General features: G+C 49.7%; 11 protein-coding genes across 11 annotated transcripts; 6 read left to right on the forward strand and 5 right to left on the reverse strand.

Moving 5' to 3' along the window:
• Window positions 1-876, reverse strand: ANOM_004634 (putative proline-rich, actin-associated protein Vrp1; the record flags this gene model as incomplete). The annotated part of the gene is made up of 2 exons (XM_015549891.1): window positions 1-702; window positions 757-876. Coding segments are annotated over 2 exons (822 nt in total), but the record flags the coding sequence as incomplete, so codon positions are not given.
• A 361-nt stretch (window positions 877-1,237) lies between these two features.
• Window positions 1,238-2,500, forward strand: ANOM_004635 (uncharacterized protein; the record flags this gene model as incomplete). The annotated part of the gene is made up of 1 exon (XM_015549892.1): window positions 1,238-2,500. One exon carries the CDS (start codon window positions 1,238-1,240, stop codon window positions 2,498-2,500), a length of 1,263 nt encoding a protein of 420 aa, XP_015407745.1.
• A 147-nt stretch (window positions 2,501-2,647) lies between these two features.
• On the reverse strand, window positions 2,648-3,707 carry ANOM_004636 (60S ribosomal protein uL1). The gene is made up of 4 exons (XM_015549893.1): window positions 3,625-3,707; window positions 3,374-3,551; window positions 3,075-3,268; window positions 2,648-3,012 (listed from the first exon to the last, which is right to left on the reverse strand). The coding sequence occupies exons 1-4, from the start codon at window positions 3,641-3,643 to the stop codon at window positions 2,750-2,752; spliced, it is 654 nt and encodes a 217-aa protein (XP_015407746.1). The 5' UTR covers window positions 3,644-3,707; the 3' UTR covers window positions 2,648-2,749.
• Window positions 3,708-4,594: 887 nt separating this feature from the next.
• ANOM_004637 (uncharacterized protein) lies at window positions 4,595-6,737 on the forward strand (the record flags this gene model as incomplete). The annotated part of the gene is made up of 8 exons (XM_015549894.1): window positions 4,595-4,837; window positions 4,897-4,925; window positions 4,981-5,020; window positions 5,071-5,359; window positions 5,414-5,527; window positions 5,578-5,903; window positions 5,964-6,356; window positions 6,411-6,737. The coding sequence occupies 8 exons, from the start codon at window positions 4,595-4,597 to the stop codon at window positions 6,735-6,737; spliced, it is 1,761 nt and encodes a 586-aa protein (XP_015407747.1).
• Window positions 6,738-10,519: 3,782 nt separating this feature from the next.
• On the forward strand, window positions 10,520-12,111 carry arfA (putative ADP-ribosylation factor). Its single transcript, XM_015549895.1, has 5 exons — window positions 10,520-10,546; window positions 10,876-11,055; window positions 11,174-11,418; window positions 11,485-11,550; window positions 11,616-12,111. The coding sequence occupies exons 2-5, from the start codon at window positions 10,908-10,910 to the stop codon at window positions 11,706-11,708; spliced, it is 552 nt and encodes a 183-aa protein (XP_015407742.1). The 5' UTR covers window positions 10,520-10,546; window positions 10,876-10,907; the 3' UTR covers window positions 11,709-12,111.
• Window positions 12,112-12,239: 128 nt separating this feature from the next.
• ANOM_004639 (uncharacterized protein) lies at window positions 12,240-13,456 on the reverse strand (the record flags this gene model as incomplete). The annotated part of the gene is made up of 2 exons (XM_015549896.1): window positions 13,143-13,456; window positions 12,240-13,058 (listed from the first exon to the last, which is right to left on the reverse strand). Exons 1-2 carry the CDS (start codon window positions 13,143-13,145, stop codon window positions 12,240-12,242), a joined length of 822 nt encoding a protein of 273 aa, XP_015407743.1. The 5' UTR covers window positions 13,146-13,456.
• A 2,027-nt stretch (window positions 13,457-15,483) lies between these two features.
• On the forward strand, window positions 15,484-16,832 carry ANOM_004640 (uncharacterized protein; the record flags this gene model as incomplete). The annotated part of the gene is made up of 2 exons (XM_015549897.1): window positions 15,484-15,889; window positions 15,940-16,832. 2 exons carry the CDS (start codon window positions 15,484-15,486, stop codon window positions 16,830-16,832), a joined length of 1,299 nt encoding a protein of 432 aa, XP_015407726.1.
• Window positions 16,833-16,873: 41 nt separating this feature from the next.
• Window positions 16,874-17,890, forward strand: ANOM_004641 (DUF3405 domain-containing protein; the record flags this gene model as incomplete). The annotated part of the gene is made up of 1 exon (XM_015549898.1): window positions 16,874-17,890. The coding sequence occupies one exon, from the start codon at window positions 16,874-16,876 to the stop codon at window positions 17,888-17,890; it is 1,017 nt and encodes a 338-aa protein (XP_015407725.1).
• A 429-nt stretch (window positions 17,891-18,319) lies between these two features.
• On the reverse strand, window positions 18,320-20,462 carry ANOM_004642 (putative flavin-binding monooxygenase; the record flags this gene model as incomplete). The annotated part of the gene is made up of 5 exons (XM_015549899.1): window positions 18,320-18,472; window positions 18,575-19,028; window positions 19,088-19,623; window positions 19,687-19,793; window positions 19,853-20,462. The coding sequence occupies 5 exons, from the start codon at window positions 20,460-20,462 to the stop codon at window positions 18,320-18,322; spliced, it is 1,860 nt and encodes a 619-aa protein (XP_015407728.1).
• Window positions 20,463-21,653: 1,191 nt separating this feature from the next.
• Window positions 21,654-22,476, forward strand: ANOM_004643 (putative cytosolic Cu/Zn superoxide dismutase; the record flags this gene model as incomplete). Its single annotated transcript, XM_015549900.1, has 2 exons — window positions 21,654-21,930; window positions 21,989-22,476. Coding segments are annotated over 2 exons (612 nt in total), but the record flags the coding sequence as incomplete, so codon positions are not given.
• A 501-nt stretch (window positions 22,477-22,977) lies between these two features.
• Window positions 22,978-25,797, reverse strand: ANOM_004644 (putative quinate pathway repressor protein QutR; the record flags this gene model as incomplete). The annotated part of the gene is made up of 2 exons (XM_015549901.1): window positions 22,978-23,232; window positions 23,299-25,797. 2 exons carry the CDS (start codon window positions 25,795-25,797, stop codon window positions 22,978-22,980), a joined length of 2,754 nt encoding a protein of 917 aa, XP_015407723.1.
• Window positions 25,798-26,425: the final 628 nt, after the last annotated feature.

Below are 26,425 nucleotides of genomic sequence, written 5' to 3' on the forward strand. Positions count from 1 at the left end.
TGGAGGTGGAGGTGGTGCAGCTGGACTTGTAGAAGGGGGTGCAGGAGGAGGTGGGGCTGGAGTTGATGGTTTCCTAGAGGACACGGGAGGTGGTGGAGGTGGCTTCGCTGAGCCTGGCAACGGTGGTGGTGCGCGAGGTGGTGGAACATCCGACGCCGACCTGGCCGATGCACTTGAGACAGTAGATGATGGCCGCGAGGCGGGCCTTGGGGGAGGCTTCTTTAGACCAGCAACCAATGAGTTAACAGGAGGGGCGGGAGGAGACTCTGAAGAAGGCAGTGGAGGAGGACGAGCTCCTGGAGGCTTCGGAGCAGGCGACACTGGAGGTTTCGGTGCCGACGAGCCTTGTGATTCAGATCGATATGGCGAATCTCGATTGGCTCCAGTATCAACTCCTCCTCGGCTGCGTAGCTTGGGCATACCTCCAGCAAAGAGACCTCCCAGCTGTGGAGCTGCTGGTAAAGCCGCACCACTGTCCCCCCCTGAACCAGCTCCGCTATCACTTCGTAGTCTGTTCACTGCTTGCCCGGGTACCGGTGGTGCCGAACCCGGGAGTTTCGGCATGGTTGGAACGGGCGGTGCACCTGCAATAGCAGGACCAGATGATTTCGCGCCTCCCCCGGCAAGCTGAGGCGCTGATCTGTCATTGGTTACGGTTTTCTTAAGTCGTGCACCTTTATGGATATCCGAGAGAAGGGCACCCTACCAAATAGATTAGTTTGTCTGACAGGCATTATTTCAAACATATAAGCTTACCCGGCCTTTCGCTTCCGCGCCTGATGGCCTACTCGGGAGTGCTCCTGGAGGGGGAGGGGGAGGGGGTCCTCCCATGCCACCGGGCGGCGGCGGTGGAGGTGGTGGAGGAGGAGGAGGCATTTTGTTGATAGAAAAGGTAGAGTATAACTTCGAACGTTGAGGGAGAAAGAGGGGAAGTCGGTAATCACGGGGGAAAAGCGATCGCGAGGGATCAATCCGCTGGAATCGAGGGGATCATTTGACGCTTCTTTCAGGGAGAAAGATGACGTCCGTTGGAATGGAGAGAAGACAATGTAGCCTGATGGAGCAAAGCGAATGGGATCAGTTAAGTTGCCCAATAGTGGAGAGTCCGTCCGGAGTTAGTGGCGGTGCTGCAGCGGCAGTAAGACTCCGCCTTGTGTCGCAAATGGCAGACTGCCAGTCCTCGTATCTGTACTCAACGGCCTGGAAAACAACGCCAAAAGGACTTTCACTGCTCACCATGAAAGGCATTGCTTTAAGGGGTCAAAGAGCCTCAAGACCTCAACCCCTGATATGTCAATTCTGCCGCTCCTCCGCATCCCCGGCTCCCCGGCAACGATCCCCGTTCACGCGATCTTTTGCATCAATCGGACCAACCATCTCGAACAGAGACGTGAGGCTATGGAAGGCCAGGAAGAGCGTGAAAGGCCATTGGACTACTACACAAATTATATCCTCTAGATTTGTGTCGACCACACCCGAGACAACTACGCCCCGAGATCTAGAAGATGTCTTGCGACGGATATCACACGATTCAGCCGAGCTCCGACAATTGGATTCTGTGCCCTCCAACGAGGCAATTGTGGGGCTCCTTCAGAGATGTGAAGAGATCGCAGAAGCCCTTTCACACCAAGAGCAAGACACAACAAAGAAAGGGGATAATGAGATCTCCAACCTGCTTGACCTAGAAGAAAAGAGCGCTGCGAAGAAACGCGCCAAATCACCGAAAATTGCGGACCCACGACTAGCCAGTGCTCTCTCCGAGATCACCTACGAGCTGCTGACGGATGAGAAGGTGTTTATTTCCCCGGAAGCACTGGCCTGCTACACCAAAGTTCAGTGTTTACTCAAGCGTGCCGGACACTTTCCAGAGATATTTCACCTATATGCCCACAAGCCGGTCCCGGAGGAGAATAGCTCCCCCGTTAAGTTCCACAAGGCGAATCCCAAAGACATTAACAGTGCTATCCCCACCGAACTCGCCAACATGGCTCTAGATGTCGCTATCGAGCAGCGGAACCTGTCTCTCGTTCTTGCGATCATCGATAATACGTTCTGCGCTCCCGCGTTCTCCCGCGCGAAGGTCTTTAAGAAAGCGGCCGTGCCGCTTGGTGGGCTGGCTGCTGCACCGGCTGCTTGCTATGCCATTGCATCCTGGGCTGCAACGCTCCAGAATACCATGGATCCCGGCACGGCTACAGGCATTGCGTTCGCTGCAAGTCTTGCATACGTGGGAGGTGTATCATCAGTGGGTATCCTGGCTATCACCACGGCCAATGATCAGATGGAGCGGGTAACATGGTTGCCTGGTGTCCCATTGCGGCATCGTTGGCTTCGGGAAGAGGAACGAGCCGCTTTGGACAGAGTCGCACTTCAGTGGGGATTTAAGGATATTTACATGCGTGGCGAGGAAGAGGGAGAGGAGTGGGAAAACCTCCGGGAGTTTATTGGCATGAGAGGAATGATTCTAGACAAGACGGACTTGATGCCTGGCATGCAATGAGCATCCCACGGGCGTACATGCTTGGGCTACTGTGTATTTATAGATATATTGCCGTTTGGCATGGCTAATGCAAATACCAAAGACTTACACACTACGTTATATATCTAACACCAGAATTACTGCTACGGCAAAGACACGGAGAACGGGTTAGGAACAAAGTCGTGAGTTAGATTTCCGAAACTATGGCATATACAATCCCACTTCTAAGCTCCTAAAAAATCCCCAGCGTGACCAGAGAGCGCCAATAACTTAGTAGAGACGCTTGGGAGGAGACATGGAAGCCTTGAGGACAAGGCTGCCAACGTTCTGCCAGCCCTTCTTGAGGAGGGAGACGAGGTAGTTGATGGCCAACATGACGTTGGCGATCAGCTCATCCTCAGTCATGCCAACGTTGCCAACGGCAACACCGAGACAGAGAACCTTCTTAAGCTGGAACTTGATGGTGGACTTGACATCGGTGACCTTGTTGGCCATGTCCTCGGCGTGAGAGATGGGGGTAGGGAATTTACCAGCTGTGAAAACTGTCAGCATATTGCATAATCTCACCGGGCGCAGCGCTAGATAGTGAACATACCCTTGGAAAGACCGGGACCCAAGAGACGGGGGATCTGCTTGATGAGACCATCGGAAGCAAGGAAGGCATCGTACTTGCGAGCAAGCTTCTTGATGAGCTTCTTGTTCTTGTTAAGCTTCTTAAGATCCTCGGTGGACATGGCATCAATACCGTGGTGCTTAGCACGGTCGAGATCGTGCTGGTCACCAAGAATACTATAATCCATCCCTTGTCAGCTCGTCTCGCTCATTCTACTCCATCCAGCATCGTTTTCCTCCAAGTTTTTATCGAAACGGCGATGCGACCGGGACGGCACGTACCAGATGGTCATGTTGGGGCGAGGAACGGAAGGCAGCTTGATGGTGCCAGAGAAACGCTTGTCACGCTGGGGATCGTAGTTCTTCAGACCGATCTGAAGCTCGACGGTCTCGAGGAAGTTTCTCTTCTTCTCATTCTGAGAGTAGTCCAGCAGCTGCTGGATATTCTGGCGCACTCCGGCTGTAACAAAGAAAAAAATGGGTTAGTTACTGAAAGCTGGTGATCTAGATCATAATAGAATCCAAACACATACCGACTGTGATCTTAGACATGATGGCGACAGTCTTCCAAAAGAATCAAATCCTTATGGTGTGGCTCTGCGCTGAATATCGTGCAAAGAACGAAAGTAAAAAAGGCGCCGCCGCCCGCCGCAAAGAAAATCGCGTCTCCGCTTGTGGGTGTGGATGTTACTAACCGTATTAGGACTGGTCTTGCCCTAAGAATCGCAGCCTTATTAAGCTGGCAGCGTTTCAAATACCAATGAGCGAAACGTTCTTCTGCAAGGAAGCTACGCAAGTTCATCTATGGAATTAACCTGCTTATCAAAACGTCTAAACCCCTGATGGTCTAGTTGGATATGGCGTCTGACTGTAATGGAGTTTATAACCTTGTAATCAGAAGGTCGCCGGCTCGATTCCGGCTCGGGGGACGACACTTTTTATTTTTTGAGGTGGCCAGGTGGGCTAACTCTTAAATAAGAGATCCGCATTCAATCCCCGTGATAAAGATCGTGACTAACCCGATATGGTAAGACTCAGGTACGGGCAATGGGTCCATGGATATGTTCAAGTATACTATGTGTTAGATCAAAACAGAGGGTCAGGAGTGCCTGTGAAAGTATTAATGCAACATAGTTCTCACATTTGAGGGTTTAAAAGCTTGTTATTGACTGAGTGGAACCGAAACAACATCATCGAAGTGCGTGTCCGTGTCAGCTGTGTTTGTGACAACATCGGCGGCTAAAGATTGCTAGTGCTAAGGGCCGGCAGCCTACGAATGACCGCGGTCATTCGCCCGACTCCAGCACGAGGCTGAGTATCTGCAGCATGGACTACCTACGCGGCAACCTACTCAAAAGCGCTTATACTTCGTTTCCCCCTTCCTTCCCGTTCACTCTACTCATCTATTAGCTCTTTCCTATATCCTTAATCTTCCAGTCGCATACCATCTTGTCAACCAAACACCAGTCGTCACCAGCTCGTATTTGCTAAGGCTAAGGAGACATGTCTGGGTTTCCTTCATCGCACAGCCTCCAGACCCCCAAGGAATACTACTCTAGCTTCAAGAGCAACTCAAATCTCCAAGGGAAATTTCACGACATTGATGATGAGGCCCAATTCCGTGCTTATCTAGGCTATCTGCAAGATGCAGAGACCCGAAACTTTGTGCTAGATTTCGGAAACGACGATGCGTGGTGTGCAGTTGACCTGGAAGAAGAAGATATTGCGACACTATTGCGCAGCGCCGTATGTGACTAGATACAATAGTGTTGATCGTAAATGAGCTTATACTAACTGAACTCTAGAAGCCAAGGTTCTTTGGGACCAGATGGATGTGAGATACACACTAAACTCGGCGATGCTCTGGAGCGTACTTACCATGGTATTAGTAACATCTGGTCGCCAGAGCAGCAGAAAGATTTAGTCAAAGTTTGTCGAGCTTTGCTTCACTGAGCTCACACTAGACTGACATCTCCCAGACAATCACGAGCCACTACGGCATCTCCGAGCGTTTACAGGGGATGATGTGCACTGACCCGGTAGTTCGCCCGGCCCAATCCACGAATCCTTTAGCAAATGGGGTTCGCGAGAAGAACGACGACCGGTTGCTTCGTGTCTCCCGTAAGAATGACCTTGAAGAAGCTCAAGAACTGAAGGCTTTGTCAGATCCTGATGAGGTACAAGCGGCTGCGTCATTCAGAGGCCTTACCTTTGCGCATGTCACGAATCAAATCTGGCATTTCTGCTCCGTAGACTACGGTCCGAGATGTATACAACCCTCACTGAACTTGATGACATTACGTTTGCTGACATGCTGTTTAGATACATGTATTGGCTACAACTCGTTGTACGTAGTGCCGAACGTTGAATTTCCCAATGGACAGGGCCTCCCTGATGGGAGACGACTATGGTCTTGGTTGATCTTATGTGATGACGGTATGATTGCTGCCTCCGGTCACTTTGTGATCCAATGTTAATCGCCGAAGGCACTGTTATTTCCATGCAAGAGAACCCGTACCCTGGACTTTCTAGGCCGTCGGAGCGGGAGCTGAAGTCGGTACTCGGTATAGTTCGCCGAAATGTACAACTTATCTTTTCCGGTGTGTCTAAGCGGCACTCGGCCCTGTCGGAGAGCGATTCATTAGTGACCATTCGCGTACGACCTGCTCACGGTGCTGGCCCAGATCAGGCTAGTATAAAACAAGAGGATGGCCCTAGTTTATTATTCTATTATATATTCGACGATTGGGTTTCCAGTTACGCACTTGTTGCAAAACGAGAGCATCAATACGGGGTTCTTCTTGATCGACTGGTAAGAGACTCAGAATCATCCCCAGCTGGATATTATTCAGGAACCCTGACACTTTGATAGAGAGAAGAGATGCTAGGCAAGCCTGTGGTTGGGCTAGTCAATGAGCTACACTGGTTAGGCAGGAGATTAGCCGTCTTGAAGCGGCTTTATCAGAGTTACGAACTTATCATGATGCGGATTCTTCAACGACAGCGCCATCTTCGAGACGAAGCGAAATCGAACCGTCCTCCACTGCCCATCGGGCCTATGTTCGGAGAAAACGAGATGGTGGACCTTCGACAGCCGACCCTGCAGAGTAGTTGGTGTTTTTCAAGCAATTTAGACACCTCTGTTGGTGTACAGCTGAGTTCACCTGCTGTGGCCCGTTTTGAAAGACTGCTCGACCGTATCAAGCTCTACTGCTTGTCTGAGATTGACACCTGCTTGACGGAGAAAGAATCTCTCACATTCCTAGTAGGTGTATTCTGCTTTTTAATTCTCCCGAGACAAGTACTAACCGCCTACCAGAACTTCAATCTCATCGCGCTCAAAGACTCGCAGGCTGTCGAAAAGCTCACGAGGATCACAATTCTGCTAGCTAAAGTGACAATCCTGTTTTTGCCCGTCAGCTTGATGACCGGGTACTTTTCGACCGAGCTCAAGAACGTCAAGGGGGTGTACACAATCAACCAATATTGGGTCAGCTTCGGCGTCATTATGTTTTTGTCCATCGTGCTCCTCACACTGTTCGGCTACCTTAGCGACACCGTGGAGGGCAAAACTATCTATCAATCACTATCCCGTTCCTTTGTCCGATCTTCTAAGCACAAAATATCGAATCGAAAGGAGGAATAGGACTATCCGAAATCTCATCAGTTGGTCACTAAATGACTAAACAATGACATTCCCACTTTTCGTTTTGGATAAGAGCTGAGGAGCTACAGCTTCGCCAGAGCACAACGAGCATGCCCAGATCTTTGTGGCTTAAGACGTCTATCTATGTTTCTGTGCCTGGATGAACCAAGGCATTGTAATTATTAAGATTATTGTTATTTTCTTTTGTTCGATTATCACAGTCGCCGTATTCCATGTAAATTTAGGGATGTGCTATAACAAAATTGATGCAGAGATGTAAATGAGAAGATGGTGTCGGTAGCACCATGGAACACTTAATAGCATCGGACTACTGAGATCTTTCATTTTACTCCAATCACTTCCATCTAGATATAGAGCGGCAATTCGCAAAAGGCTGGCAATGAGAAACGAAAATAAATATGAACCATCAAGGAGAGGACTACTAAAATTATGCTCGAGATAGATTCCTCGGTGGTTTGACTATTTAAATAATGTAATATGTGGGTATCACCGTCTGCACAAGAAAGAACCATAGTGGGCCAGTTATATATAAAGATTGGTGTAGCTCTTGCCACATCAGCAGCCTAGAGATGAATCATGAGCCAGCACAGGAGTCATGACAATATATGTATGGTGCGACCTTCACAATCTGTTAAATTTACTCACAGAGCTTAACAGACGATTAATCTAGCACTTGTTATTTTCCCTTTCGAACATCTCCGTTCTTGTATCCATCCTCGGTTGCGGAATTGGGCATAAATCCATCTCCAACCCAAGAGAAAAATGTTGAGGTTCCCCGCACTAAAAATAGGAAACGCCAAACTGACAGAAAGCACCAGGCCACGCTTTAGACCAACAAAGCAACCAAAGCCCACAGTAATAGCCTTACTGGGCCTGGGGGGACCAGAGCGAGATGTCTTCATCGAACAAGTAACAGGCGTTATCCCGGACGCCCGCAATCCCAGGAACAAAGGTGATCTTTTGTCAACCCGTATCTTCAAAGGTGAAGTCAACGACAGAGATCTATGGCTGCTTGATACCCCGACGTCAGATATCCCTGTCGCCGAGCTGGTGGAGGGCATTAACAGCGCCGTAGCGCGGAAGTCCGGACGAACAGATTCTGCCGTTGATGGGATCGTGTATCTCCATGATATAACGGACACGAATGTGACGCAGAATGCAAGCGAGAATCTGTCTGTCTTTCAGGGGTTGCTTCGATCTGCTTCTGCGGATCATATCGTCTTTGCGACGACGTTCTGGGATCTTCTGCGGACCCAGGACGAGGGGGTTCGTACGGAGGCTAAGCTGAATGCGGTGTATGGTTCTGTTGCTTCTATATGTCGGGTTTTGGACTCGAGTGATGGGCAGAGCTATCGCGATATCATTTGGGATGTTGTCAGCGGGATTGCGGACGCAGGTCTTGTTGAGGACTCCGTTGATGACGATGCGATGCCGACGCCGACCGTTGAAGAATTGCTTAGCATAATCAACGAGAAGGATAAGCGCATGGAACGCCTGGAAGCAGAGCTTCAGGCTTCGAAGGAGACTTCTGCTCGACAACTGCAGGAGGTGCAACAGAGGGCAGCGGATGAGAAGGCGAGCCTCTACCAACAGCTGCAAGTTGCGTTAAAAGACGTCAACCAGCTTCGAGAAGATCTTAGTCGAACCCAAAAGAGTTGCGTGGAGGAAATGAGGAACCTTAGGAAACAGTTCGAGTCCAGACAGCAGGATTCAACTCGCAAGCTTCGGGACTTAGAAACACAACGGTCGATTTCAGCCGGACATGGGGACGAACTCTGCCGGGATATGACTCTGACACGTTCATATACAAGGAAGTCTTCACATCAGACGCATTGTTCAAATGGGCAGGCGTCAGGCCTGAACGTTCTGGACGCTAGAGGGGAGTTCCCTCTTTATAGTGCTGCTGCTGGTGGGTACTACGACGATGTGAAGCGAATGTTAGAACAGGGAGCAAACCCGTCCATGAGAACTCTATTTCATTGGACGGCGCTTCATTGGGCTGTCGGCAATGGTCATGCGAAGATTGTTCAGCTATTGCTTGATTATGGCGCCGACATCAATGCAATCTCGGACACCGGTAGTACTCCTTTGGATATGGCACGAAACGATATGATGAAGGGTATACTTCGTCAACGGGGAGCTAGATGATTTAAGCTTAAATCGATCCAACCACAAGAAATCTCGGAAATTGCCAGGAAACGGACTCGGCAGTTACCTTCCCCTGGGAGATTGGAGCACGTTCATACAAGCTCTAGGCCGTCTACCTGTCATTCTCGCTGTATCAACTTTGTGGAATGATTGTGAACCCCACACTCGAGTGGGGCCTGCCAGTAACTCGCATGAATTAGCGTTCCGAAAATGATGTTTATCTGGGCTTCGATTCCAAGCCATAATCAAACCATGTTGAGTCAATTGCTGTGCCATATGTACAAGGTGTTCCTGTAGGATTAGGCTCCCTTTCATCTTTCAGACGGTTTAAACTGGGTAATGAATTGTATTTCTCGCGGGATACATAACAAATCGTAAATTCAATATAAACCTAGTAAAAAGCAGAGGGAAGGTTGAATTTCAGACGCATTGCATAGTATCCAGGTGATATATCAGAAAGCATAACTATATCTACTTCGTTTGGAATAAGCTTATCTGAAAGATCATGAGTGGGCGGTGATTAATAAGCAATTCTGGTCACTGATGAAAGTTTTCCCGGTCCGGATCCTGACCGCTACTAGACTCCGTACTGTGTACATAAAGCACTACAGTAAGATGTACTCGGTACATTCTGTGCCAGCATGAACTATAAGCGGTCACATGTCAAATGTACCAAAGTGGCGGCACCTGAAAAGATTACTTGTCGTTATAGAAATAAAGCAATGTGGTTGTATAGAAATAATACTCCCTCTCTCTAGATGAGAAACAGGACGCGTAGTATTCCCAGTGATCCCTTGTGGGTTTGATAAACCGCCTACCATATGCGGGAGGGGTCTGGATTATCATCAACGATAGATACGCAATTCTTTGTCAAGAGAGCACGAGAGAGCCACCGACAAGAGATCCACTGGGACGGGGAGACCTCAAAACTCGTCGGGAACCTATCAGAAGGCTGGAAACCGAGTGGAAACGGGGTGGTGTCTGGACCTCTTTTTTTTGGGGGGGGCAAAGGAGGGGGGGAAGAAATAAAGTGGCAGTGGAAGGAAGAAGAAATCAGACGAGATAACCTTAGGTGAATGGGACTAAACCAAAGGTACGGTACGGTGTTGATTACGAGTAGCAGTGGGAAACACCGTGTCCTCTTCGTGGCAGAGGTATTCTGAAGTGTCTAGGCAATCAGATTCATGTAATTTATATAAGATGAGTGTTGATGAATGAAATTTATAATAGAACAGAGGATCTTAATATATTTATCAAATTTTTTTTGGAGAATTTAATTATATTAACAAATTGATATCGATATTCTCTTAGAGTCATATTTCCTAACCTCCCCCCTTATGGTCCTCATTTGATTTTCCAGTCCTACTTGTAATAAATCTTAACAGAATAGGATTGTTGTGGTTCTAGTCGGGTTTTCGTTAGTGACGGAAGCTACGCCGGCGGCTGAATTTCTCGACCTGGCACTTTGGCACCCAAAATTTCCAACTTGGACAAAAACAGTGGTCCGCCGGCGCTCCATACTAACTAACGAAACAGCGTTTGGGACTTGTCTTCGTCGTCTCTACCCGTTTGACTCGATTCTCCCTTCCCGCCATATCTCGATCTGTGATTCTCACCATTTACTCACCTTCATACCCTTGGTAAGCCATTCCTATTCTTTTCTCCCTAGAATTTTTTGCTCTCCTTTTTTTATTTCCCTGTATCTCTTTGTTTCCCCCTTGTGCCTTGGGTGTTCCTGTGTGGCCTTCTTTCTCCCCCCCTGATTATTTGCCCGTCTGGCCACTGTGCATTCCGAGACGTGATCACGCCCCTCGTTCAACCACATCTCCCCATTCGCCGTCTTCTGATTTCAAGTTTTCAACCCTACTTCTACCGAGTTCCTCTGGTTCAATTCTCAGACGACCGAGCGACATCTATTTCATTTGCAGCGTAACTGGTCTCATTCCATCTAACATCGCATTATTCCCAGACCTTTGAGAATCCCTTTTCGCCACCGCCATCATGGGTCTCACCTTCTCCAAGTTGTTCGACCGCCTATGGGGCAGAAAGGAGATGCGAATTCTGATGGTTGGTCTTGACGCAGCCGGAAAGACCACCATCCTGTATAAGCTGAAGTTGGGTGAAATCGTCACCACCATCCCCACAATCGGTCAGTCACCCTCCCCTTATCCTCCGGGGCCGCTCTCCGCCAGTTGGCTTGGTACCTCATCGCCGCGCGGGGTGTATAGTTGGATGGGATTGCTGACATGTTGCCATCCGTTGTGAAGGTTTCAACGTCGAGACTGTCGAATACAAGAACATTCAGTTTACCGTGTGGGATGTCGGTGGTCAGGACAAGATCCGTCCTCTCTGGAGACACTACTTCCAGAACACTCAGGGTATTATCTTCGTCGTCGATAGCAACGATCGCGATCGTATTGTCGAGGCTCGGGAAGAGTTGCAGCGCATGTTGAACGAGGATGAACTCCGTGATGCTCTTCTCCTTGTTTTCGCTAACAAGCAAGATTTGCCGGTATGATATTACTTTGGTTGTCCTGGACATTGGTGGGGCGCGGATGTTAACGCTCTTTCTCTCTAGAATGCCATGAGCCCCGCCGAGATTACCCAGCAGCTTGGTCTGCAAAGTCTCACTCGTCGCCCTTGGGTAAGTCTGCCTCGGTCCCCTGGATCTCCAGAGGTTGAACCAACTTCTAATGTCTATATGTGTAGTACATCCAATCTACCTGCGCTACCACCGGTGACGGTCTGTACGAGGGTCTCGAGTGGCTCGCCGATGCTTTGCGGAAATCGAACCGTGATTAAATTGTTATAATGCGATGAGCGGAAGAATACCTGGATGTGTGACTGGGAGTTGGGGATGATGGATGGGGGCCGAACCGGAAAAGACACCTCGCGTAGGGATGGGATATGCTACTTGGTGGTGCTTGTATGTTCTCTAACGGCTCTTCATTCTTCTATGCTATTTAGCTTTTATTGTTCTCTTTCATCCCGGCGTCGATCCTAACGAAATACTCCTTTTGTGCCCTGAAACCTCATATCTTTCATTTCTTTTTTGGTCTCCTTGTGTTCACTTGCAGTCAAGACTTGATATTCATGATCACGGAGAACGGGTTTACGCTCCAGACGTCATATGTATGTCGACGCATTTTATCTGTTTAACTGAAAATGTAGATTTTGTGGCCTGTAGGCTCTTGCTATTCTCCAACTGCATCGATCTAGTTCTGATCCCTTTCAAATGCTTCTCAAACAAGCATAGCAAACGTTTGCACGTGAAAGTCTTCCTGGTTCGTTTCTACTCATTCTCATGCACCCATCTCCCCAGATAGGAATACGTTACTCTGGCAAATCGTTAGGCAATGCTTCCCCTCGCACCCACCATGCTGCGGCGCGAATGATCTCCACTACACATCTCCGCTCTTCTTCAGTCCTCGGAGCATAGATCATGACAAACCCGGACGGCACGGAGCGCCTCCACCACCACCAATTCTCTCGAGCAATCGGGTGTCTCTCACCCCAGCCTTTCTCCAGCACAAGCCGCACATCCGCCGGGTGTAGCGTGAGATGCAAGCTCCCGTCAATCGGATGCGCATGGCAGACCTCGCCGTTACAGGTGAGCCGCTTCCGTTGCTGCTCCTGCGCTTGACGTGACAACGCAGCCGGGCCAAGCTTACAGAAGATTCCTGTACTATGCTTCTCGAAGCATGATGTGCCTGTGTAAAGTACGGAGGGGTAGGCATTGACGAGGCCGTGGATTTCCTTCGTCAGCGCTGCGTACATTTCTGCACTCGCCCTCTGGGTCGTTTGTCGGTGCGGCACGATGCCGACTACTTTAGGACGGGGCCCGGAGCGGTCTGGGAGATTGCGGCTTTTGAGATAGCCTTCTTGGGGGAGGAGAGTGCACGGGAGGGAAGGTGGTGCCAGGGGGTTCCGGACGGCGAAGGGCCGCAGGATGCAGATCTGGAGGTACCCTGCTGGGGTTGAGGGTACTCCCCCAGGGCCTAGAGCTAGGTAGGCATGGTAGTCTTGTCGGATGTGGTGGGCTAGAAAGATGGTTGGGAAGAGGAGGAGTGGGAGGAGGATATCTAGAGGGAGGTTGAATTTGGCTGTGGCTTCCACTGGGGTTGGAATTGCTAGCGGGGAGAAACCACTTTCCTGGAGATCTTAGTTTGGTTTGGGTATTCACTAGGAGAGGGCTATATACACTGGGGGATGTGTCTCGCAGGGAATGGTACATACCATGTTTGCTTTTGGCTGTCTATCCTAGTTGTTGGGTGAGTAGTAGTAATAGTAGTAGTAGTAGTGGTACTGGGGATCGACGATGCAGTGTAGCAGTGAGGTAGAACAATAACTGACCCTGGACTCGAAAGCTGGCTTTCTCCTGCATATGTGTTCGTTGTTTAGGTCACACGTGCCACGACTTTGTTTCTAAATAAAACCGGCCCAATCATGCCGGCCGTGATATTCCCAAGGATATCGGTCAAGCATGAAACGTGGATAACCTTCCGACATGGACATGACTTATATACAGGTCTATTATAGAGTTCAACCTTGGGCGACCTGGAGCTTTGCGCAAGGAACTACAATTGTATCCAATGGCATTCCGTCAATCTGATGTCAGCAGGATTGGGGACAACCACATGACCACGAAACGGCATGCTACTAGTAACTGACTTGTCACGTTCAGCAAGTTGAGAGATGTCCTTGGTCGAGACTTGTTGAAAGCTACTGTGGGGACTGAGCGAGATGTGGGCCCTCTGAACGGCGTCATAGAGTCGCGAAGTACCACTCCTAGCGCATGGCCGGAAATGGTAAGCGACCTCCAAAGTTTCCTCCCCATTTAAAGGCAGCGGAATCATCTTCTGATGGCCTTCTCGGTAGCTCTATATGATGACACGATACTATACTATTGCTTACAAGACAGTGACCTCTTTTCGCTATTGCTGGGAATCCCTTGCGGACTCATTTCTCCCCTTCAGCGACGCCTGTTACGTTTCGACCGCCATTGATCGTTAGGCGCCCTGCTATCTTCCTGCATACGAGGCAACTCATCACCGACAAGCCAAGCCTATCTTTGACCCCCGCGTGTGACGGTGTGAATACGTGTCATTCCTTTAAAACAATCCCTCGTGGCTTGGTGATCTATCGACAGTTGAAAAAATGCTCACTTTCAATGAGAATAACTTTAATGATTGGGTAGTAGACGCCCAGAGATCTGAAGCTCCCGACTTTATTTGCAGGTCATGTTAGGAATCGTGAAGGCGCGTCCGGGCTATAGGTCAGTCAAGCAACGGCACTCGAGTTGAGCCGATCTATATTTGTGGTTTAATATCCACTCGGATTCGGTTGTAACACTATGTTGGCTGGAATACTAGGGCGGGTGATATGAATGGATCTATTTTCGTCATACCGCAACTCTTCCAAGAGACCAGGGAAGCATTAATACCGTGACCCAGACTCTTAACGACGTTTGTGCTACTGTTCTTGGTTGCACATTTTCTTCGCCCGAAGATACGGCGGGTGGTGTCTGCAGGGAAGTGTTCCTTCTGTAATGGAGTCTTTGGTCGTCCCTCTTATGAATATAACTTGGTGTGTCGACGGTAAGTATAGTACGTAGCACTCACTATGGATTTATGCTATTGACGCAGAATATCAACAGATGACCTGTACTGGTGTCTTATCCAGAGTAGAGGAATTGATGTACGGCCCACGGAGTGATATACTTGCACCGTTATGATCTCACGTGTCTCCCCAATGCAGCAGCTGCTCAAGAGACCTGGACATGACCGAAAGGAGTCGACCAGAGTGAAGCTTCGTTCTCTTTGTTCAACTTCCAAGTCAAGGTAGCGAAGGGATGAAAAGGGAATAGTCCCGTCCTGTTTAGGACCCTTGCTAATCCGGATTGAGCAACGGGGCAAACGCCTTCCGGAAGCAGCATCAACCAGAAGGAACTTGGAATACTTAAAAAAAGTCGATCGGGAGGAAACTCTCAATCCTATAGACATTTCTTCATCCTTGCAGCTTTCATCCCCATGATTGTACTGGACGTGCCTGACTCGATTCTTTCCATCGGTTCACACCTGCCAAGCCGGTCTGGCCCGCATTAGCGTGCGTAAGCGTGGGATATCCCTTGGGCAACGCCGATTGGATTGGATTGCAATACTAGTAGTTGCTGGGGTCGCTGTTTTGTTTTCCTATGTCTTGTTCGCCTGAGTTTTGAATCCCAACTTGATGCAAATCAATTGATATCCATCGACTTGGTCACCGCCGACGGTCGAACTGCCAGAACTCTTCCATTCCTTCCCCGCATCCGTTGCGGCCGTCCAAACATTGAACGCCACTGATCGATAGTGTCGCATCCTGATCTCTGGGTATGTATGTCTCTGTAGCGGGAACCTAAATTGTCTCTTCTTCATGCTTCTCGCAATGCTTATTCTCTACGTATATATAGTTCACTCCGAGGAAGATATACTCTCTCCCATTCCGGTGAGACGTCAACGCCGTCCCACACTGACCATTCTACCGACCGCACGGTGACGTATTCAGCATTCCGTCCGATGTCCACCGGTTCCTCTCAATCATGACAGGTAAGACGAGGAGGCATGCCTCCGCGTACAACAGCCGAGACGCGGTGATAGATGTCGAAAAACAGCCCTTCCGGCCTAAACACCACCGACAACATAGCCACAGCTCGTTCGACTCAGATAGTGGTGACGACTCTGTGACCTCCTCCGCTGCTTCCTATCAACCCATGCTAGACAGTCCCGCACGCCGCCGTCCCCGGCCCGTGACGGGGTTCTATCGCGTGCCCAATCGGATCATGAGGCGACTGTGCTTTGGGTTGTTCATCGCGCTCGTACTCTTCATCCTTACCCTCTTTCGATTCACAATCAGATCCTCCGTTACCCAGGTCCCCCTCGAAGTTCCAAAGACAACCCCAAAACCGCCCCAGTGGGAGAGTTTCCCTTTTCTAAAACGATATCATGGTGGGCTGCGGTCCCTGGTGCCGCGTAAAGGCAGGTACCTGAATACCCAGGTGACAACCCAGATGTGATGGGACTGGGGGGCGATGCCGAAGCGAATGCAACAGGCCTCCAAGCTCGGGATGAGGCTCTGCCCATTTCTAGTCTAGCTTTCGATCCGTACCCCAACTACACCTCACCGGAATACATTGCAAAATACGGCGAGAAACGGGAATGCTTCTTAGACGAAAAAGAAACAATGCGTATTCCCCTGGTTCATTCCTATCCTGGTGTGCCTCGTGGGTTTCCAGAAGCCGTCATGGGCTCAAATGAAGAGATAGGCATTCGGGATGATGTCTGCTTTGATCGCTTTGGCCGCTTAGGTCCCTATGGGTTAGGATATAGTGTCAGGAAAGGTGGCATTGGTGCTGGCTTGGAAGGCCATCGAGAAGGCGCGGAACATGTCTGGGATGAATATCCACCAGTGGACTTTCGCAAAGTCGACTGGGCTGCCGCTCAGAATCGGTGCCTGGTAGCAAATGGTCATCGCTTCAAAGACCTCCCACAGCCGCGTTCGAATCGCTTCCTGTCTATGCCAATCGGTGCTCGAGACTCAAATGACAAACCTCATGAGGCTGCTCCTGTCGACCCTGAGCTGCCTCAAGCGGGGACAGGGCGCTTGCCTCGAACAGCGGTGATTATACGGACGTGGCATGACTTTCACTATACTCCGGAGGATATATTGTATCTGCGATCGTTGATCTCCGAACTCTCTCTGCTTTCCGGTGGAGAGTACACGATTCACTTTCTAGTGCATGTCAAAGATGAGAATCTCCAAATCTGGTCTGATGATGAGACGTACGAACGGGTGCTAAAGGATGCCCTGCCAGAAGAATTCCGCGGCATGGGTACTCTTTGGTCGGAGCGACAGATGTCCCTTCTATACTCCGGACTGGAAGAAACATGACCCGGGGGCTACCCATTCATGGCGTATACCGCAGCACCCACATGCCCACGCAGTATTTTGCACAGCAGCATCCGGAATATGACTACTATTGGAACTGGGAGATGGATGCGCGCTACACTGGTCACTGGTATCATCTCTTCGACAAGGTTGCGAGCTGGGCCCGGGCGCAGCCACGGAAGGAGCTGTGGGAAAGGAATGCTCGCTTTTATGTCCCTGATGTCCATGGAACCTGGGAAGATTTCAAACACATGGTACGGGTGCAGACTGAGATTGGGACCAACAGCCCTAACAACTTATGGAGTGCGCCCCGACCCGGGCAGGACCAGTCCTCAGGAGATAAAGCTCGTCTTCATCAACAGGGAGATAAAGCTGTCTGGGGTCCGGACCGGCCTGACGAACGCGATATCCTTGAAGTTGAGGGAGAAGGAATCCCACCGACCACGATGGACAAGGATCGGTACGACTGGGGGGTCGATGAGGAAGCGGACTTGATCGTTTTCAACCCTCTCTACGACCCCGAAGGAACAAGCTGGCTCCTCCGCGACGACGTGACAGGATACAACAAGGATAACGGCATGCCCCCACGTCGTGCGGCTATTATCACCGCGTCCAGACTCTCGCGCAAACTGTTGCACACCATGCACCAGGAGATGGTTCACAAACGCCACAGTATGTTTTCCGAGATGTGGCCTGCCACCACCGCCTTACACCACGGGTTCAAGGCAGTCTACGTGCCCCATTCTGTCTATATCGACCGGAGATGGCCGACTAAATACCTCGAGTCCGTGTTCAATGCAGGCCGCAACGGCGCATCGGGCGGTGCCAGAACATCCATTTTCGGAGACCGCGAGCACAACTTCAGGGGCACTACGTGGTTCTACTCGGCCGGATTCTCGCCGAACCTCTGGAGACGCTGGCTGGGCTACAAGGTCGACAACGACGGTGGTGAGCTGGCTGAACTAGCCGGTGAAGGCAGAATGTGTCTTCCTCCTATGCTTCTCCATCCTGTCAAGGATGTGGAAATGATAATCGACGACGGTGCCAAGGAAGGCGAGTAGGGCATGCACCTTTATAGCTGCACTTTGGCTTTGACTTCTCTAATGATTCAAGATAAGATATGTGTGGCTTTATGTTTTTTCAACGATCTTCTTGTGTATATGTGTGACGTATCTGGTTTTGTGGGCGAAAAGGGGCGTTCTTGATTGCTTAGGTATTGATCTATACCTGTATATGAATGAACTTGCATGAATTGGCCTTGAAGATGGAGATTTGTATCCGTACCTCTGGGCCTAGATTTAGATGTGTCTTTTTCAATATAGATGTGTGCTATGTGCTTGTCTATCCGTACGTCATGCATCTCTCGAGAGTCAATCGTAATCCCCTGGATGGATTATTATGGTAGTATAGTGAAAATTGGAAAATGTCATACCCCATTACTCTGTTCATATCTCTTAAGGTCTAGATCTATGCCACTAAAGCATCACATTCTACAATTTCGACTGGGCTTGATCCTGTCCCTGGGATACCAAGCCCGCTTCTATAGCCTTGATCTGCAGAGTCAGGAATTTAGAATAGATACGGCATAGGGCTAGGTTTCCTCCATGGAACCAGAAGCCCGGGTGGCCGCTGGGTCGCCACATCTGTATTGCTGTTAGTATTGCCAAGTTTGTTGATAGTGTGCATACTGAGAGGAATGGGAGGGAGAGGGTAAGCATGAGCGTATGATGAACAATACAACGTACCGCATTGACCTCTCCTTCCTCATCAAGATCCCAGACATCCTTGCACCGGTCTGCGACTGTATCACCCAGGATTTTGCGGACGGTGGTCCGCATGTTATCGTATCCCGTAGCAAGGACGACGATGTCTGCTTCAAGAGCGCTGCCGTCTTTCAGAATCAGACTGCTCTCATTGAACCCGGTGATTCCCTCGGGACTACGCTTGACTTTGATCTTGCCGTCGGCGATGAGCGGGCTGCATCCGACGTCAATGTAGTAGCCTCCGCCTCGGGTCATATATGCGCGGGAGATGCCGGCGCCGTCTACGCCGAAGTCGAGCTCGAAACCTGCCTTTTGGAGGCCCTCCAGTATATCTCTTTCTGCGGCGTATGCTCTCTTTGTGAAGTGGACGGCGAGTGCGAATTGGACTGGGTATGGTAAGCTTTCTGCCATGATGTCGGCTTCTTCTGTTGGTGGTCTGTTGGGATTTCCGACGTTAGTGTGATGATCCTTTCTAGCTTCTGAGGGGATCCATACCCGTTATCTTCGTGGAGGCCTTCGTGCATCATGAAGACACCCTTCTCTGCTGTGATGACGTATGTTCCACTTCTTTGGAGCATGGTTACCTGTGCGCCGTTCTCGTAGAAGTTCTGAGCAATGTCATGTCCGCTGTTCCCGGTACCGACAACGACAACCTTCTTCCCTCTAACGTCATGCTTGGATGCGTCATCGTGTTGGCTACCATGGTATACCTGCCCCTTGAACTGGGATTGTCCTGGGAAAGTCGGAACCTTTGGTTCGCCAGAGTGACCGGTGCACCAGATAAGATGGCGTGGATGGAGGGTTCGCTCGGACCCATCACCTCGGGTTACAACCACTGTCCATTGTGCTTTTGCGTCATCATATACCGCGGATTTGATGCTGGTCCGGAGCCACACGTTCAGCTCCATGATGCTAGCATATGCTTCGAACCAGTCGCCGAGCTTGTCTTTAGGGGTGAATTGCGGCCAGTTCTTTGGGAAAGGAAGGTACGCCATGTGAGTGAACTCCGCCGGATCGTGGGTTACCAGAGTCTGGAGTAAGACATTATTAGCAGAGTTCTTACACTACGTAGCTTTACCGAAATCGGGGCTTACTCTGTAGCGCTTTCTCCAGTTGTCGCCGATCCTCTCATTCCGGTCGACTATCAGGCAGGATACACCGAGGGATTGAAGCCGGGAACCCATATTAAGACCAGCTTGACCTATAGCATTGTGTCAGCTACATCCATACTAAGAGTTAGATATAGGTGAATATACTCACCGGCGCCAACAACAAGTGTAGTAGGATCTTCATCTATGAACTCTTGTTGTCTTTGACGTCTTTCTAGCCAGTTTCCTTGACTGAGACCTCCCGGCATTGTTTCGATAGTTCCTTCTGGCCTTTTTGATCCGAGAGGCTCTTCGAAATCTTTAAATTCCTGTAGCGAAGTGTAGATTGAGTATGCTTTCCATGCTCCGGCGTCGTTTTGCGTGAGACGAAGAACGCCGGCTCCACGTCCGACACGGGTCTCAAAAAAGAACATGGAAGATATCCAGCTTAGGCCGTCCACTGGCCTGTCGAATGTGGGCTGAAACTTGCCCTCATGCTGCAGACGGAAGGCTGAAAGCTGAGACTTTGGTTGATGACGGCGAACGTAGTCTTCAATGTTGCTGCAGTTTTGAATCGTACGAAGGTCCCATTCCAAGGCTAGCATGTCTCTCCACCAGGACTCCTGGTGGAAGAGCTCTGGGAGTTGCGCAAAGTCTCCACGTTTCAGGAGAACTTCTAGATTCGCGATCCATTGTTGGGCAATCGCACGAGGTTCTAGGGATCTAGTCCTCGAAGGCGTCACAGGGAGCTTGATAACGTAATGATTTTGAGCAAGAGACATTGTGAAACTAGAATCGGCTCCACAACCGCAAAATCTCCGCTCTAGGGAACGAAAGACGCTTCGGGTTCAGGTAATATAAGGGCCTGATGGAATCGTGTTCTACGACGCGATCCTGGCAGAAGCCTGGTCAGAAGGTCCTCTTTATACAGCATCGCTACAGAATCCGAGGGAAACTGGACCGAGATAGGAAGGACCTGCGCTATCTTCGAGGGGGAATTGCACAGCTGGAGCGAAGTCCGATAGAATCATAGAACCCAAGTCGGCAGAAGTCCGGAGGGACGATAAGATGTGGGGTATGAAGAAATACCCCGGAACAAAAGTAGCCGAGAGGGGCCAATGGTAGGTTTGCCGAAAGTGGTCCAGGAGGTAGAAAAGCTGAATCATTCGCAGTTTGAGAATCGCATGAATTCCCCCTTTCAGTAGTTCTTGACTGGTGTTTCCTTGCGTACCGTTGCCTGCCAGATTAGGTGACTGTAACCGCCTCCAAAGTTACTACTTGTCGCAGCCGCTGAAGTGGGGGGCCTCCGTACATGGCAAAGAATGATTGAGTGTTATTGATGTGCTAATGCAAGCCACAAAGAGATGGCAATCCTGGCATTGTTTGGCTCGTCCCGCGGGTTTTGTTGGTTGTTTGTTGGGTGTAATTTTATGCTGACAAGTTTTGACGGCAGTTCAGTTGCATAAAGAACCTGGATTGACAGCGAAGGACCCAAGAGATGGAAATCGAACCAACAACGGGAGTCACCTGCTCGACAGGTGATTGACAGGTGACTGCTGATGCTCACGTGGGTCAGCGCAAACGAAATGAAATTGTTTTTGCAAAGGAGACCTCCTTGTGTAACGAGATGAAATGATCGGAATAAAAACAATGCACTTGCGGCATGGGTTGGCCCTTCCTCCGATGACCAATTATAAAGGCATCATGACACAGATTGGAGAATGAACTACGGATGAGTTGTCTGAGGAAAGAAAGAGCCTTCCTTGGTTGCTTGATGGCAACACGAGCGCGCTCTTACATTACAAAGAAGCACAGCCTTGTCCTATATAAGATTCAGATCGGCCTGGGCGCTGTCTCGTATCCCGAACATTGTTTGTTACACTTGTTTGCCTAATATTAACCCTTCATCTCTTCCCACAGCCTCCTGGCAATCTCCAGCTTGCCATACATTAAACAGCTCTGCCCCATTTGTGAAGAAACAGGTGCACTCCGTCTTGATCATATTTCGAACAAAAATGCTATCCAAATTCCTCGCCGCAGGCGCAACCCTGGCACTTTTCGTTTCATCCGCAATTGCCCTTGACGCCCCTGTCATCAAAGACAACCAACCTCAAACCGTGTACGAGGCGGTTTTCCAGGACAAAGACAACAGCACTGTTCGAGGAAAATATACTGCCTATGGTGCTGATGATGGAATTGGAATCCATTTTCGTGTTACTCTTACTGGAGTTCCGAAAGATACATTTTTAAGTTCGTACATTCTGGGTTTGGATTCACTAACAATAAGACTGACGCGTGTTAAACGTAGACTACCACATTCACGACAAGCCGGTGCCCGAAGATGGCAACTGCTACTCCACAGGTGGACACCTAGACCCTTACTTGCGCGGTGACCAGCCTCCCTGCAATACCACCGTGCCTGAGACATGCCAAGTCGGGGACATAAGTGGAAAACATGGACCTGTGTGGACTGCCGATGGCGACTTCGACGTCTTGTACAGGGACTTCTTCCTTTCGAATGTGAAAGATACTGTCGCCTTTTTCGGTAATCGCTCGGTCGTTATACACCTGCCTGATAACAAAAGGATCAACTGTGGTAACTTCCACCTGGTGTCTGATGAAGAGGAGAAGGGGGAAGAGGCGAAGAAAGACCAGGGTTGTTAATACGACGTGTCTTTCTTGCTAATAATACGTCCGGCGTAGATTCTAGTTGGGTATCTCGGTCTCGGCTATGGATGGTTTAGAAAGGCCGATGCTTGCCGTGTCGCTTCACGGTTTACCTTTCTTTTGTTGTTGGGAAAAGAAAAAATCCAGTCTAATAATAGAGATAATGCATTCGATTTCGGACTAGTCTTTCCATTTCTGTTTTCAGATTGTTACCTATATACTATCGAGAGGCTCTGCTGGCCAAAAAAGGCCCCCAAAGCGTTCCCAAGGTTGTGTTAGGCCCCCCAAGCACGAGTCTAGAGGACTAGCATTATGGGGCCTGATATCCTTCGCTCCACACCGAGTGGCGGTAGATGTCGCTGGATCAAAACCTTACGCCCTTTTTATAGGGCGTATTTTTGCGCAGCCGCATCTGGAGAAGAGCTTGCCCTTTCCACGGTTGTTACGAGAACCCCGATTAGTATCCGACTCTGTTCTTCGGGAACAATGGAAACTGGCCGCAAACGGAGGCGACTGGCGACGGCGTGTAACTGGTAACATGACCGTTTTTTTAAACTTAGGCGTGCGGCACTGTCTAGTCCCCACAGCCCCAGTAATCTGACAACGGAACCCGATTTCACCAGGTCGGTCTCAGGTAGGCTGTCCGTCCAAGCTCTCAAGCCTGCTTTGAATTGCATTCTGATCATCTTGTCCCTCTTCCGCCTTATATTCTTGGAGTACAATAGTCCGCATTAGGCGCCGAGGGGCGCGGCGACCCGTGAATAGCTCGAATTGCGCGAATCCTTGCTCTGGAAGGACATCAAGGCCGTCCAACGCAACCCAGCCACGGTGAGAAAGGGCTCGCATTTGTTTTACCAGCGGGGTATCGAGGGGCTTATAAGCGAGCTAGATAACAATTAACAGTCTGTCCAGGCATACTTTGCATATATCTTGAATAAGGCAATAACTTACCTCGACCACAACTCCACCAGTAGGGCTTCCAAGCCACCGAGAGGGTATTTCAAAGTTGGGGGCCGGCTGACCCCCGATGCTGTGCGCTGGTATGCACGAACATATCACGGTTGGTGGGTTATAGTTAGCCGGCCAACTATCTTGTAGTGAGCGTAGAGTATGAACTGTCGAGTGAGTTGTTGGCACATTGTTGTTATGCGTAGGAAGATTTTGTCGATTGTAATGGTATGCTAACTTCTCGGCATTGGCAAAGGTACGGTTCCATACAAATATGTTCTGCACTCCCAAGTGGATCATAGAGTATACGGCAGCACGGGCCATACCGCCTGAGCCAATAACCAGCCCTGTAGACGATGGACGAATCGCGTTAGCAGGCGAAAGTCCCCGTCGAAGGCAATTGCAGATGCCAATCCAATCTGTGTTGTCTCCATGTAAGCCTTTTATCGGCCCTGCCCGGCTTTTCTCCAGATACAAGGAGGACCCTTTGGAAACAAGAGCGGGATCCTCCAGATTCCGGATTGGTATCAGAGTATTAACGGCCCCGATTGCCCGGGCGTGAGGTGACATTGAATGAAGGAGCGGGATAGATTCTGTCTTGTAAGGCAGACTGACACTGGTTCCTCCAAAGTTCGGGTTTGCTACTAACTCATTGAGGCCTCGCAGAGATGGTGACTGGCGAATACTATAAACGTGTGGCATCCCACATGCCTTATATGCTGCGTTGTGCATGGCGGGAGACAAACTGTAAGTTACATTGGCACCGAAAACGAAGAACTGCATCGGGTCCAGAGCGAAGGAGGCATAGAGCGCTTCTTGTGCCTCACGTAACGTGATGTAAGGCAGGTTCTTCGCTTGGGTCTCGGACAGTAGGGCTTCATTATTTACCGGTGTCAATATCGGGTTAAAACAGCAAGACAGCCGACCCAGTGAGCCTGAATTGTAGGCTATGAGAGGCAACTGCGGGCCAGGGAGACCTTGGATACGATGACGGAAGCGTTGGACAGCGTGGTTATCGTCCATTGATGATGCCGGCTGTGTCAATCGAACTATATCGCATCCGAGTCGTTTGGCACGTTCGTACAGCTCGAGGTAGACAGGACCGTCCCAGCCTTGGTCAACGGGTTGTATAGAAGCAAAATGCCCAATAACCTTGCTTGAGCCTTTCGAAGCGATAATTTGTGATAAGACACCGTCATCGTAAGATAGATCAACCGTTATGAAATCAGGAGCCAGTCGTAAACCATGGTGTATCAAATTTAGATATGCGGCACTAGAACGGTGAAACGGCTCATTATGCGGTGATGCCGAGCCAACCAGGCTTACATCGCTTTCAACATGGTATATCAGAGGGACAACAATGTTCCGCCGAATGTTAGCCATAGTTTGACTAATCCTATCCGCAAGGGTGGATTCGAGCCCTAGACGAGAGGAAGGAATATCTGTCACATCCACCTTTAGTTCGAAGGCATCTGCAGTTGATTCCAAATCCTCAATATTGAGATTCCTCGTGAAAAGAGTGGATATCGGTACAGATACAGCATAAGTGAAGATCCGTGTTTCGACTGGTTGCGTAGAGAGTGGGAATGATGCATGTTGGTTACTCAGGTCGGTAGCATTTCCAGTGGCGAAAGCAATGAAACGAACGAAGTCACGTTGCAACCGTTTAAGAGTCAGAAATGGCGTGAATGTTTGGGAGCGCTGATCTACTTCAAGCTCAAGCTGTGAATGATGCTGACCGCTCTTCCCTAATGTGAGATCTCCGTGGCCGGTTTCCGAGACATTGAAGAACTCAAGGTTTGAACATGCGCGATAGATAGGACCCGAAAGCTCGAGAAAACGGCGAACTTTATCTGTGTCCCATGCTTGTAGATATGCTTGAATACTTTCCGGATCTCGAATGATATGGATGACAGGATGCGTTTTTGCATATTCCCTGAGAAGCATTTGCCCACTGCGCTCCATGGAACCTGGCCCGCACGCGATGACCCAACCTTCTTTATGTTCCGATAGCATAGATTCCATAACTCTAGCTTCCTGCTGACGATACTCGGTAATTCCATATTCTTTCTTGAAAGCTGCACGTGAACGTCCTGTTACTTGCTGGAAATAGCGATCGGCATCAATCAATCGTCTTCCGGAAGTTGCGGCCAAGATGACCGCAAGACTAGACTTGCCTGTGCCACGAATTCCAACTAGTACAATGGAAACATTTGGTGCGAATGTCCTCTGTACCTGGAGGGGGCTCTCGAAGGATACAGGTGACGCCCTACTGGAGTTCAGCTCACGTGAAGAAGACTCTCTAGTGGTCTCCGCCGGCTCTGCCAGAGGGGAAGCGGTGATTATCGGATGCCCAGCATCTTTTCCAGAATTCAGTTCCAATGACAGATGTGCACTGGGGGTAGCATTTGGGTAGCGACCACTGTATGATAGCCTATTCCTTTCCTCAAGCCCTTCGATTTCAGATAGTTTACGTTTTGGCGGCCTCACGAGTATAGACATATTGTCACAGTGAAGTAGGAGCGCCTATGTCTTCGGCGAATAAGGGCATTCCTGGTTTATGCGCGGCGTGGGTAGTGAGATGGAGACATTGAACAAGGAATAGATGTACGACTGATGGCGAAAATGTAGAAACCAAGGTACAAGTGCTCGGTAGGGAGAATTCACTGTAAAAAGCTAGAATAATCGGGGTGACGGCATGAGTGACTCTGCCAGGGTTCAACGCGGCGTTGGGTGACTGCCTCCCGTCCAAGAAAAATCAATCAATGTACGATGGTGGTTGTGGAGGTGGAGGAAGAGCTAAGGGGTCCTAATCGTGGGGAAGCGACAAAGTTGGTTTGGGGGAGCCTTAGGGCCTCGGAGATTTGGATCCGTTGGAGTTTGCGGACAAATGCTCAGCCGTGAAAATTACCACCCACAGGGTTTAAAATACTGTATCGTCTAGAATCATTCTAAGTGGCAATTACTACCCCGCGGGGATTAACCCACTCGGGCGACATTCCCGAAAAACAGTATTGAGATACGAAATAATACCGAGTCTTACCGACAACTCAGTATGGTATGGCCACATTACTCTCACGCATTGACTTGCTGTTTGGGCATTCTTTCATATGAATTAGCAAAAGATCTT

The sequence above is a fragment of the Aspergillus nomiae genome (assembly GCF_001204775.2).
Source record: "Aspergillus nomiae NRRL 13137 chromosome Unknown contig00102, whole genome shotgun sequence".
NCBI classification, from domain to species: Eukaryota; Fungi; Ascomycota; class Eurotiomycetes; order Eurotiales; family Aspergillaceae; genus Aspergillus; species Aspergillus nomiae.

Bases quoted from the DNA above. Each gene is read 5' to 3' on its own strand.
- ANOM_004636 (XM_015549893.1), bottom strand. The intron at 3,269-3,373 runs GTACGTGCCGTC...GATGGATTATAG, and splicing joins CGCCCCAACATGACCATCTG to TATTCTTGGTGACCAGCACG. The intron at 3,013-3,074 runs GTATGTTCACTA...CAGTTTTCACAG, and splicing joins GGGTCCCGGTCTTTCCAAGG to CTGGTAAATTCCCTACCCCC.
- arfA (XM_015549895.1), top strand. From the start codon at position 10,908: ATGGGTCTCACCTTCTCCAAGTTGTTCGACCGCCTATGGGGCAGAAAG. The intron at 11,056-11,173 runs GTCAGTCACCCT...TCCGTTGTGAAG, and splicing joins CACCACCATCCCCACAATCG to GTTTCAACGTCGAGACTGTC. The intron at 11,551-11,615 runs GTAAGTCTGCCT...CTATATGTGTAG, and splicing joins GTCTCACTCGTCGCCCTTGG to TACATCCAATCTACCTGCGC.